Genomic DNA, 12,500 nt, shown 5'->3' with positions numbered 1-12,500 from the left:
TAGATAGCACCTTTAAGATCAGGCCTTTGTCTGTGTGAAAGCAACAAAATGAATACAGATCACAAGGCGACCCCTCTCAAAAATGAATGAATTCTTTTTCTCCCACACCCTACCCAAACATAATTAAACTTCAGTGAAGCTTACCAGTAGCTTTGAAGTCGATTGCACACTTCAAGAGCTTTCCAGTTTTGAGGCCTAGTTCATAACTAACTAGTCAAGCCAATATTAGTACAGCGCGGAACAGCACCATATAGGTGGATGTTTAACTAAATACCCTAAACTTACTATACTAAGAATGACGACCGGATCAGCAGTTTAGGGCCTAGTTAAACACAGGAATATCCTTGACTCAAGGCACTGACCTGAAACGATTTTTTTTTGTTTGACAAAAATAGAGTAATAATAAAAATCCCGGGATTTCCCGGTGAAGACTACGTAATAAATATTCATGCTAGCACAACATCAATTTACCCTGTGATCCGCGCCACAGAAAGAAGAGGCCTGTTGGCAAAACCTTATGCGAAACATGTTTCTCTGTTCAGTCACACATTACATTGTGCAGAGATTCAGTCAAGATGATTCTTCAATATTTAAGGGGCCTGTACTCTTTCTTAAATAAGCCGGTCGCCCGTTTCATCAAGGTTCGAGGTAGGAAATTTTTTCAAGATCAGGTTTAAGTTCCAAGAATGGAGCAGCAGGTTTAAGTTCCAAGAATGGAGCAGAGGTTAGTGACAGTTCAAAGTTGTGACCACTCAGTCACACTTAGAGACCGAACAAAGACAAAAACACCACAATCAATGATCTGATTTTTATACACAAGCAGTGAAGCTCTTAGTCAATTCATAAATATTAATTAAATCCTATTTGAAGCTGCTATGAAAACAAAAACTATTAGCCGATTTATCGATATATGCTAAATCTAAACTATTTTGAAATAGACATCAGAGAACACAGCGAAGTTAGTAAAAGTAATTTTCAATATGCAACCTATTTTCTATGTCAAAACACTACTATTTTTCCAAAATATGTGAGGATTTACGAAAATGCCTAACGGAACATCAATTTGCAGAGGCAGGATTTTGCAGCGATCAAGGAAATCAATTGAAGGGCAACATATAAATGGGGTAATTTAGTTTCAGCTGCTACATGAAGCACTGTCAAGTGAGGGGCAACTCGATGAAAATGAAAGGCACTTAATCAAGAAAGAATGGAATGTTATATTAAAGCTTAAGATATGTTTCTTTAATATAAGATTGTGATAAAATGAAATAAAATCAATGGAGGATATACGTGAATAGTCAGATGCAACACTCAATATTTTCAAAATATTCTTAGCGAAAAAGAAATCTTCGCCAGTTTTTGTTAGAATGTTAACATAGACCTTAAAAAGACAATATTCGCCTTAAGAAACGAACTTTAGGTCCCCAAAAATGTGAAGTGATTTTACATAGGCTAATGATGGTTACAGGAATGTAATGCACACGTAACGTCTTCATCCTAAAACGAATTCGACATTAAAGCAATATAGCTTTCTTTGAGCTTGTAAAACAATTTCTGGGCGAAAATACTGTTTTGAGAATTCAAAAAGCGACTCACCCATGCACCAACTTTCTACGAGACAAATAACCTACTATGATACAAATAACCTACTACAACGGAGTATCAAACAAAACACACGAATATTGTACATACAAAATTTATTGAGTAAAACAAGATAAAATATGCTATGTACACATAAAAATAGAAAACAAAAACAGGACAAACAAGAGGTAGCTTAAGACGACACTAGGTCATCCTTGTATGGCTGAAAGAGAGACCTGTGGGGTTTGTGCAACGTCGGGCTGGTCCTTCCTGCGACGGGAGGAGGAGGAGGAGGGATCGTCAGCGGAAGCGCCTCCGTCGACCCACTCTCTGCTTCACTCCTGGAGGAGGCGGAGAGTGAAGTGAGAGGTGAAGAGGAAGAGGAAGACGACGATGGTGACACCGCGATCTTGGCGGCCGGCGCTAATGGAGAGCCACTGTTGAGGCCGGGGTAGAAGAGACCGCAAAGGCACCCGTTCACGCCAATCTTCGGCGACTCCTTGACGGGGCAGGAGGGCATGTGGCCCATCATGACCGGCCGCGGGACAACTGGCGGCACTGACGTCGGGGCCAAAGGGGGGACGTCAGACTGGCGTGAATAGGGCGAGGAGAGGACGGGTGGTTGCGGTCTTAGGTAGGGAGAGAAGCGGAGAGTGATGCTGGATGACTTGGTGATGAGTAAGCCAAGGGCGGGACGCTTCCGTTGGCGACGGCAGCTGCTGCTGCGGTGGCCGCCCACGACGCCCCTGGGCCAATGGTGGGTGGGAGGTAGGGCGGAAATACTCCTGACGCAGCGGCGGCGTGGAGTAAATATGCTGTTAGTGTTGGGTCTGCGTAGGGCCACGCCAGGGCGAGGCGCTGACGTTTGTCTTTCATTCTTCGATTTTGGAACCAGACCTAAAAATCAAGATGATTTTTCAGTGTTAGAACTCAGGAATGACTACATATACATTTTTTCCAGATACGAGAATTCTGCTTAGGCTAGTTGAATAAATTCTTATAAAAAAAAAGAAAGCACTTTACTCTTAGGAAGCGAAAACAAAGGATTTATGAAATATTAACAATTGTATGATTTGAATAAAAAAACTGATATAATTACATGGAACGTTGTACTCTTTAGTCATTAAAGGAAGCATTAAGGATAAATCTCTCAAATAAACAGAGTAAAGGACAAGGAAAAAATTTCCCCCTCTGAGTTTTGACATACAAAAATCTGGGTGAGTCTGTTTTGAAGCTGCTCGAATACTTTATAGTGCTTCAGCTGCGCAGCAGGCTACAGCCTAACAAAATTTCTCCCTTCCATAAAAAACTACCTTAGCATTAACGTTTTTAGAGCTATTACTATTGTTAGTCTTGTACTTTCGTTACTATGCTACATCATTCGGTTACCTTTGATTAGTATGGTCATTAACATATAAAATGTGTACCCGGGTGAACCTACCAGAATACTGAATGCCAAAGACAAAATGAAAATAAATTATAATAATTCTTAATTTTTAAAAATTATATATGTAATAATACAAGATAAGGTTCATCTTCTGATTAATATTAATAACATATGTATATATACATATACATATCTATATACTGTATACACACATACATATATATAAATATATAAATATAAATAAAAATATAAATATAAATATATATATACATATATATCTACAGTATATATATATATCTACAGTATACATATATATATATATATATATATATATATATATATATATAAATACATATATATTATATATATATATATATATATATATATATATATATATATATATATATATATATATATATACATACATACAGAATAACACTCAACACAAAAAGGACTAAAAATGTCAAAAATGCAAAATTTATATAAATTATTTTTATTTTAAAAAATCAAACTTTTCTCCTAGACCAAACCGGCCTTACCTTAATAGTCGCCTCAGGAAGTCCCAGTTCCTGCGCTAATTCGCATCTCCTGGGTCTGCTGACGTAGTTCTCCCTCAAGAACTCCTTCTCCAGACACCCGATCTGTTCCCTGGTGAAGGCCGTTCGGTACCTTCGGATTTCGGCCGCCGAGGGGCCGCCGCTCCTCGATCCGTCGTCAGTCATTCTCTTTGATTCGCAAGACGGAAGTTGCTGTTCTGCGTTCGGATGCATGTCGAATTCGTCTGCGGACGTTACTGTAGTGCTGGAAATTTTTTCTGTGGCTGACTGAGCGTGTTGTATGTCTGTAATTGTGGTAAAATGTCAAAGATTTAATTTGCTGAACCCTTTACATATAGGAGATAAGAAAAATAGTCGGTAAAGATTTCTGTTAAACTTCACACCGAAGACAAAATTAAACAAGCACTAGCAATAGATTAGTACGGAAATACGGAAAATGAAATGAATGATGTATACTAGTAAAAGTTTATACATGTGCAATAAACAGAAGGATCCCATCAAAGTCTGGTTTAGCAAAACAAAATATTAAACAATGGGACAAATAAAAAAACAAAAACTTGACTGCTGAGTTATGCAAGAAATAATTCACGCAGTAATTTTTAAAAGTGAAAATTTACACATTTACACAAGAAACAGGTCACATCATAACCTACCGTAACATTTTCTACGCTATCCCTTAATTTCAAATTCAACCTAAACCTTTCAGGTCTGAATAACAAGGACAGAACAACGGGGCCTAAACGTACGTAGACTTAAAACTTAAAATAAGGTCGCCTTCCTTGACGAAGTGAGAAATACGCCACAGCTAACATGGAACATGAAAAAAAAAAAAAAAAAACAAAACAAAGTACGAAGTGAAAGGCACAAAACAATAGATGTCAACAAAACTAACGTTTTATCTCTAGAAACGTCCGCATAACATAAAAAATAAACAAAAACACGCACTGGCCAAAAATTTTAGACGAAAATAAATGAATGACTCACTCGAAGGGCTGTGTTTCATATTTTTGCTTTCCTCTGCAGACGCTGCGGTGGTGGGCGAAGGCGGCGTGCTGCTACGAGCCGGAACAGCAGAAGGTGGATGAGAGGGAAGAGGGCAGGAGAGACTCGACGGAACTTGACTTCCACCGAAGAGATGAAGTTTATCCTCGAGGTTTCCCAGCGTCTCCGGCGGCATTCGAAATGTCTGCATTCTCTACACAAACGGCGCGAGAGAAGAATCGCACAGCAAAAACACTTCTACCCACTGTGAACAGTCCTTTTAAAGCTATATTTAGCAGAGGCGAGCTATATAAGGACGGAGAAGCTTTTCTGCGAATACTATGCTTGCTCACGACCTCACGAAAGAATGAGGAAGCTGAGCGCGACGGCTGCTCTTTATGCCTCACAATGGCCGTCATAAGATCTTCAGATGCTGATTGGCCGCTAAGGAGGAGGCGTGTCTTCGGAGCGATCCCATGCCATATCACACCAATCGGCATCTGGGATCTCCTTGTGGCCACGCCCCTCAAAGATCTGACGTTCCTATTGGCGGACTGGGTTATGTTTCCATGGAATTGCTCCTGATGAGGATTCATTGCAGCGTAATGATATATTTTTCCAAATTCCCCTTTTTTCAAGGCTTCGTGTAAAACCTCGATAAATTTCTCGAATCATCTCGATCTAGGTCCCGGGGGTCCAATTCTTTTAGCGATGGCAGTCATCGGAGATTCGCCTTCAGCATCACAAGGAGATGGCATCCCGCCAGGGAACGAATGATGCGCGGTAACTTACTTGTCAACACTGGGTAAACAATATTGGTTCTTGCTGAAAGCTTTGTGTACGGAGAGAGAGAGAGAGAGAGAGAGAGAGAGAGAGAGAGAGAGAGAGAGAGAGAGAGAGAGAGAGAGAGCTTTACCTCAATTAGGGTTTCATTAAAGGGGGGAAGGGGGATGTGATCGGGGGAATTCTTACCCATGCCTCGCTCGCTCACTCTATCCATTAAAGGGAGGGGGGAGTCTGGGACCCCTCCCCACCCCCGTTTCTGAGGTTCGAACAGTCTGGTTTCATTACCCGCAATAGGGACTAATACCCTTCAACCTATTTGGCCTAAATCGATCTTGATGGTTATCCGGAAGCGTAATTTCATCAAATGGCCTTCGCCCTTAAGCAGGAGATTGCTGCTGCTGTTGCCGTTGCCGCCCTTTCCTTAGTACCCCTACCTCTTCCCCCCTTTCTCTCTCTCTCTCTCTCTCTTTCCTTATAAAATGAGAATTAAACTTCTAACAGAGATCTCTGCAAATGTACGTATTAAAAATCTGATGAATAATTTGCCTCCCTTTCGGTGTCAAAATGTCTACAAAAAAACATTTTTAAAACTCGGAATGAGAGTTTCACAGTAGAAATTGTTCATGAACAGGTTGACTAATTGATTGAGCAATTTATGTAAGATGGAGTCTCAACGACTATGGTTATTGACGCCAGAGATAAATCATTCAAAAATATGATTGCTAATTATTCATGAATTACAACAGTTTATAACTAAAGACTATTACGTTCACTGTTAGCTGATATAGACTGATTTTTCTACTGAGTATTTTCATTTGATAAGTTTTTCCTTGAAGGCAGTTAAAATAAACATAAGCTGAAAAACCAATAGCCTCTCCAACCCTCCATCCAAAAGCTCGGACGCTGAAATATTATTCACCATCAAAGATATACATTTTTTCCTTGAAGTCAGTTAAAATACACAAGAGCTAAGCCGCCATATATAAAAGAGTAAATACAAAACCTGATAAACTAATAGCCTCTCCAACCCTCCATCCAAAAGCCCGGACGCTAGAATATTATTCACCATCAAAAGATAACAGTCAGTCTACTGGGGAAACAGCAACACTCACCAAAATCGGTTATGAATTAAAAAAAAAAAATATCCTATATTAATGAAGTTTCAACGGTATTTTTTTTCTTGTACTAATTTAGTATTGATATTTACCGTAATTTAGTATTGATATTTACCGTAATTTAGTATTGATATATACCGTAATTATATTGATATTTTGTAAGTTTATATTTCTGGGGGACTGGTTGACTGATATATGTAAACTGGCGTCGCAACATTGCAAATCTTTAACATTAGATTGACATTTCCTTATATCTGTACGTTAGGTTGTTAAAAATGACCATGAACTTAGCACACAAAACAACTTGTAGCCTGGGCCAGGGGTCAATGTCTAACTATGCCCTTAAGGTGAAAGGGCTGGAAATCGCTCCATGAATAATTCTGGTTCGGACAGATGTGCGAAGGCACTTATCTTGTACCGTACCAATAACAACATAAGATCTTGGATTTCTCGTTCTCGCTAATCGCTGATCAAGCAGACTTTCGAGTAAACAGTGGAATGATGGGCGTTCGCCCCCCGAAACCCTGTAAACACGCAGCTGTGTGTTGACGTCAACTCGAGTTTCTGTCCTTTTAAAATTCTCTTACTCCATCGATAAGCTACGGTACTCTGACGAAACCTCAACACTTACCTTCTTACTAGCTAAAGAACACTTGAAAAAAAAAAAAAACAAGAAAAACTACAGTAAAAACCTCTGTAACTCGAAAAACATCTCACATGCGACACAAATTAATACGAGACACCTTCCAAGAATCATGGTAGGCGATGGTTTGGGAAAATTTTCATAGTTTACTGTTAACTACAACGGCACTAGATAAGCGGCGCAGTCTTATCTGCTACAGATAACTCTGTATTTCCGTTAAACAAGAAACTACACCTTCATTTCAGCGGTTCATATTTAAGCAGTCAATATCTATGCGTTTTACATTGTCTTTCACGGTACGGCCAGAAGGCAGTCTACTCTCTTCTTTAACATTTAATTTCATCAAAAAAAAATTAAGTTACTCATATCGGCGATATAATTAAGTTAACAGCCTTAAATAATGAAATCCTTCACTGCAAACTTTAGATTACAGACTGTCGGTTGTTTCAGATACTGTTATTTTCTGAAGAAGCCGAAACTGGGAGGACTGAATAATGTCTAATTATTATCGATATTCATGGAATAAGAATAAAAAAAGCCCACATAATGTTAGGTTATCCTTTACACATAGGTCCACACACATACACACACACACACAGTGATTAAAACAAACTAATAGGCCTATATTGATGCGTATGTTGTACACGAGTAAGAATGTTGTGAAAATCAATAAAATCACATTAAGAATACCTGTTAATTATTATAAATTCCGAATATACTGCATGAGGTCAAATCCTCTTTCGAAAAAAAAATGCTCCCAGAAGCATAATTTGGCGCAAGAGCATCCAAACACTAAAAAAAAGACCTCTGATAATCTTTATATATTAGCTTATTTTAAATATTTTCTCATTTATACTAAACCGTAGGTTTCAGATAGGGAAGAGGTATAGGAAGAGGAAGATGAGGGGCAAATGGGTTTAGGGGCCATATCCTGTGTGCTCTCTCTCTCTCTCTCTCTCTCTCTCTCTCTCTCTCTCTCTCTCTCTCTCTCTCTCTCTCTCGTATGATCTTATCTGTCGCCAAACCTTTTAACGTTTCTGAGTTTAGTTCCGGGGATGCACTAAATAGCAAACAAAGCCAAGCAGTTGTTCTTACCGCCTCGTAACTTACTTTAAAAAAAAAGGCCCTATCAATAACAGAATTAAATATACTAGTTTGCTTCAAGCTTCAGAAAATTCTTGGCTATTTATAAAATATTAATTCTCGGATTACAAAGCAGGCTAAGGCCCCACGATTTACCAGAGTTTTTCCTATGTTTTCACGAGCTGCCGAAGAAACTAAAAGATTATAAGCAAGCAGTAATTAGCACAAATATTATTTGACTTCTTAGTGATACACAAAATAAGAAAAAAAAATGTTAAATCCCGCACAATAGCAATATGTTAAGTGCGATGATTATGCAATACCCGACAACTCATCTATAGAGCTCTACTGTACAGTGTTCGAAGATGGGGTGAAATAGGACTTGGAAAGGAAGACAGGATGACCTCAATACCCAGTAGGAGCGAAAAGGTAATGCAGTGTGTGCAGGAGTGTTCGAAGAGCTGCTGATGGGCGTACGGAGCGACTTAAGTTGCTGAAGGCTTTTGGATTGTTGATATTGTATATATATATATATATATATATATATATATATATATATATATATATATATATATATATATATATATATATATATATATATATATATATATATATATATATATATGTAGTGGGTGCATTTATACACATACATGTGTTTAAATAAATTAGATATTGTTAATATATATTTATCTACTGTGTATTCATATATACATAACGAAAACAAATTCTTCTAGAACTGTAAACACAAAATATATATATGTGGGTGGGTGCATTTATACACATACATGTGTTTAAATAAATTAGATATTGTTAATATATATTTATCTACTGTGTATTCATATATACATAACGAAAACAAATTCTTCTAGAACTGTAAACACAAAATATTAGAAGTTTCAAAATTTCGCATTTAAGCAATAACCAAGACGAACTATGACGGATATGATAAAAAGACTTGGGTTTTCCTTCAACTGTAAAATAAATTTATTTTTAATACATTTAAGACTCCTAAAATCTAGGCATTAATCTTGGTCGAACTGTGAAATATTTTACTGTTTCACAAAATTGTAAAATAAAATTCAGCTACATGGTATCCAAACCTGAATGTAAAATCTTAGTTACATGGTTTCCCAAAAATGCAAACAAACTTAGCAACGCATTGCACTAACCCAGAATTGCACGTATTAATTTTAGTTATAATTGCAAATGAACTCTTTGCTATGTAATATCCCAAAACTAAAAATCTTTACAATGGTTTCCCAAAATTGCAAATAAACTCTTAGATATGTAGTAACCCAAAATTTCAAAAAATCTTTTTAGTTAAGGTTGCAAATAAACACTTAGCAATGTAGTATCCAAAAATTGCACATGAAACTTTAGCTACATAGTTTCCCAAAATTGCAAATAAACTCTTAGATATGTAGTAACCCAAAAATTTCAAATTTTTTTAGTTAAGGTTGCAAATAAACACTTAGCAATGTAGTATCCAAAAATTGCACATGAAACTTTAGCTACATAGTTTCCCAAAATTGCAAATAAACTCCTCGATATGTAGTAACCCAAAATTTCAAAATTTTTAGTTAAGGTTGCAAATAAACACTTAGCAATGTAGTATCCAAAAACTGCACATGAAAATTTAGCTACATAGTTTCCCAAAATTGCAAATAAACTCTTAGATATTTAGTAAGCCAAATTTTCGAAAAATTTTTTAGTTTAGGCTGCAAATAAACACTTAGCAATTTAGTATCCAAAAATTGCACATGAAAATTTAGCTACATAGTTTCCCAAAATTGCAAATAAACTCTTAGATATGTAGTAACCCAAAATTTCAAAAACTTTTTTAGTTACGGTCGCAAATAAACACTCAACAATGTAGTATCCCAAAATGGCACAAGAAGTTTAGTTACATAGTTTCCAAAATTGCAAATAAACCCTTCGCGTTGTAATATCCGAAAATTGCACATAAAATCTTAGTTACGTGGTTTGCCAAAATTAGAAATAAAAACTCTCAGCTTTGTAGTAACCAAAATTCCACACGAAAATTTCAGTTTAAGTTGCAAATAAACTCCCAGCTATGTAATATCCCATAACTGAACATAAAATCTTAGTTACATGGTTTCCCAATATTGAAAATGAGCTATTAGCTATGTAGTATCCCAAAATTAGTACAATTTTAGTTACTTGGTTCCCAAACTGCAAATAAACTCTCAACTACATAGTACCCAAAATTGACCATAACATTATAGTTAAATGGTCTCCCAAAGTTGCAAATAAACTCTTGGCTATTTAGTATCCCAAAAGTGCACATAAAACCTTAGTTACATGGCTTCCCAAAGTTGCAAATGAACTCTTAGTTATATAGAATCCCAAAATTTCACATATTTTACTTTTATAATTTCCCAAAATTGCATATATACTCTTAGCTATATAGTATCCCAAAATTGCACATAAAATCTTTGTTAGATTGGTTTCTCAACGTTGCAAGTAAACTCTTAGCTATGTAGTAACCCAAAATTGCACATAAAATTTGCTACATGGTTTCCCAACATTGCAAATAAACTCTCAGCTATGCAGTACCAAAATTGCAAAATAATATTACATTGTTTCCCAAAGTTACAATTAAACTCTCAGCTTTGCAGTAACCCAAAATTGCACTTCACATTTTAGTTTCTTAAAATCGCAAATAAACTTTTAACTATTTAAGATCCCATAAACGCACTTAAAATCTTAGTTACACGGTTTCCCAACGTTGCAAATAAACTCTTAGGCTATTTTGTATCCCAAAATTGCACATTAAATTTTAGTTACATGGTTTCCCAAAATTGTAATCAAACTCTTGGGTATGTAGTAACCCAAAATGGCACCAAAAATTTGTTACAAGTTCCCAACATTGAAAATGAATTCTTAGCTATTATCCCAAAATTGCACATAAAAGTTTAGTTAAAAGGTGTCCCACAATTTCATGTTAATCTTTATGCATACAGTATCCCAACATTGCACATAGCATTTTAGTTAAATGGTTCCCAATACTGTAAATGAACTCTTAGCTATTAGTATCTCAAAAACTGCACACTAAATTTCAGATACATGTTTCCCAGCGTTTCAAATAAATTCCTAGCTATTTAGACCCAAAAATTACACATTACATTTTAGTTACATTGCTTTTCAAAGTTGCATATAAACTCTTAGGTTTGTAATACCCATTTTTGCATAAGAACGTTTAATAACATGGTTTCCTATAATTACAAATAAACTCTTAACTACGTAGTACCCCAATATTGCACATAAAATTTTAGTTACATGGTTTCCAAAAAACTACAAATAAAATTCTAATCGCGTAGAATCTAAAAATTACACATTACATTTTAAGTTAAATGATTCCCAGAATTGCAAAGACACCCTTACTACGCGGCATCCCAAAACTGTACATAAATTACTAGTTACATGACCCCCACATTGCATAAATAAGTTTAGCGACGTCATTTTCCAGAAGTGCATGTAAAATCTTAGGCATGTGGTTTGCGAAAATTAAATGCAAACATCTTAATACAGAGGTGAAAAAAATTTTTTTTTTAATAAACAAAGCGAAACATTCACACCGACTTCAAATACCATAAACACTGATGACTATAAACAACCAAATACAGTATCTGCAAAGGGTTTTACACTGTTCCCTGAGCAAACAAGAATCGAGAGCCCATGACCCCTTACAGTGACGACTCCCACAATCTTCGAAATTCGAGTTTAGCCAACACAATCGGGCACTTAGTAAGCCTTGAGCTTTGTTCCCCTGTACCCCAAAGGCAAAGTCCGTTCACAGAGTCGCCGAAATAATCTCATATAAGATAAAGATGTGAAAAGGTTTAATACGAAGAACTGACTGATGTTCAGGAGCAATTAATGATAGTCATGTGACAGCAACGGCTTATCTGGTATGGTTAGGGAAGAACATTATGAGCAAAAATTACATTACTGACAAGAATGTATGACAGCCATGTGGCCAAAATTACAAATGAGTTATAAAAATCGTAAATATAGGATATAAAACACAGCTCGGATGTTTTCACTAAAATCGTCATTATCTACAAGTACACACACTAAAGAGTTTTTAGTGTTTGTAACGCGTATCAGCAGAGAAACTGGGTGTGTTTTTAGTGTGTGTAACGCGTATTAGCACAGAAACTGTGTGAGTTTTGTGGCTACCAGCAATCAAAACTGTTAATGTGTTGGAGGCAAAAGACAGCTAGCGTACCAGGAAGCCTTAGCCTAGCATAACTTAGGACTTCGGCCATTTTGTGTCTGAAAAATATGTTATAAGGGCAATTCTTTCTATTCAACAATCCACTTTCAGCTACGGCATTAGAGAA

General features: G+C 36.4%; 2 protein-coding genes across 4 annotated transcripts in view; both read right to left on the bottom strand.

Moving 5' to 3' along the window:
- Window positions 1-12,500, bottom strand: part of LOC136849747 (glutamate receptor 1-like) — a 330,227-nt gene that overhangs the window by 172,192 nt on the left and 145,535 nt on the right. The window lies entirely within an intron of this gene.
- On the bottom strand, window positions 1,681-4,852 carry LOC136849751 (segmentation protein even-skipped-like). The gene is given in 4 exon segments (XM_067123149.1): window positions 1,681-2,235; window positions 2,238-2,478; window positions 3,508-3,809; window positions 4,510-4,852. Coding segments are annotated over 4 exon segments (1,212 nt in total). The 5' UTR covers window positions 4,718-4,852; the 3' UTR covers window positions 1,681-1,774.

The sequence above is a fragment of the Macrobrachium rosenbergii genome, chromosome 21, assembly GCF_040412425.1.
Source record: "Macrobrachium rosenbergii isolate ZJJX-2024 chromosome 21, ASM4041242v1, whole genome shotgun sequence".
NCBI classification, from domain to species: domain Eukaryota; kingdom Metazoa; phylum Arthropoda; class Malacostraca; order Decapoda; family Palaemonidae; genus Macrobrachium; species Macrobrachium rosenbergii.
This window is presented reverse-complemented; position numbering and strand designations above follow the sequence as displayed.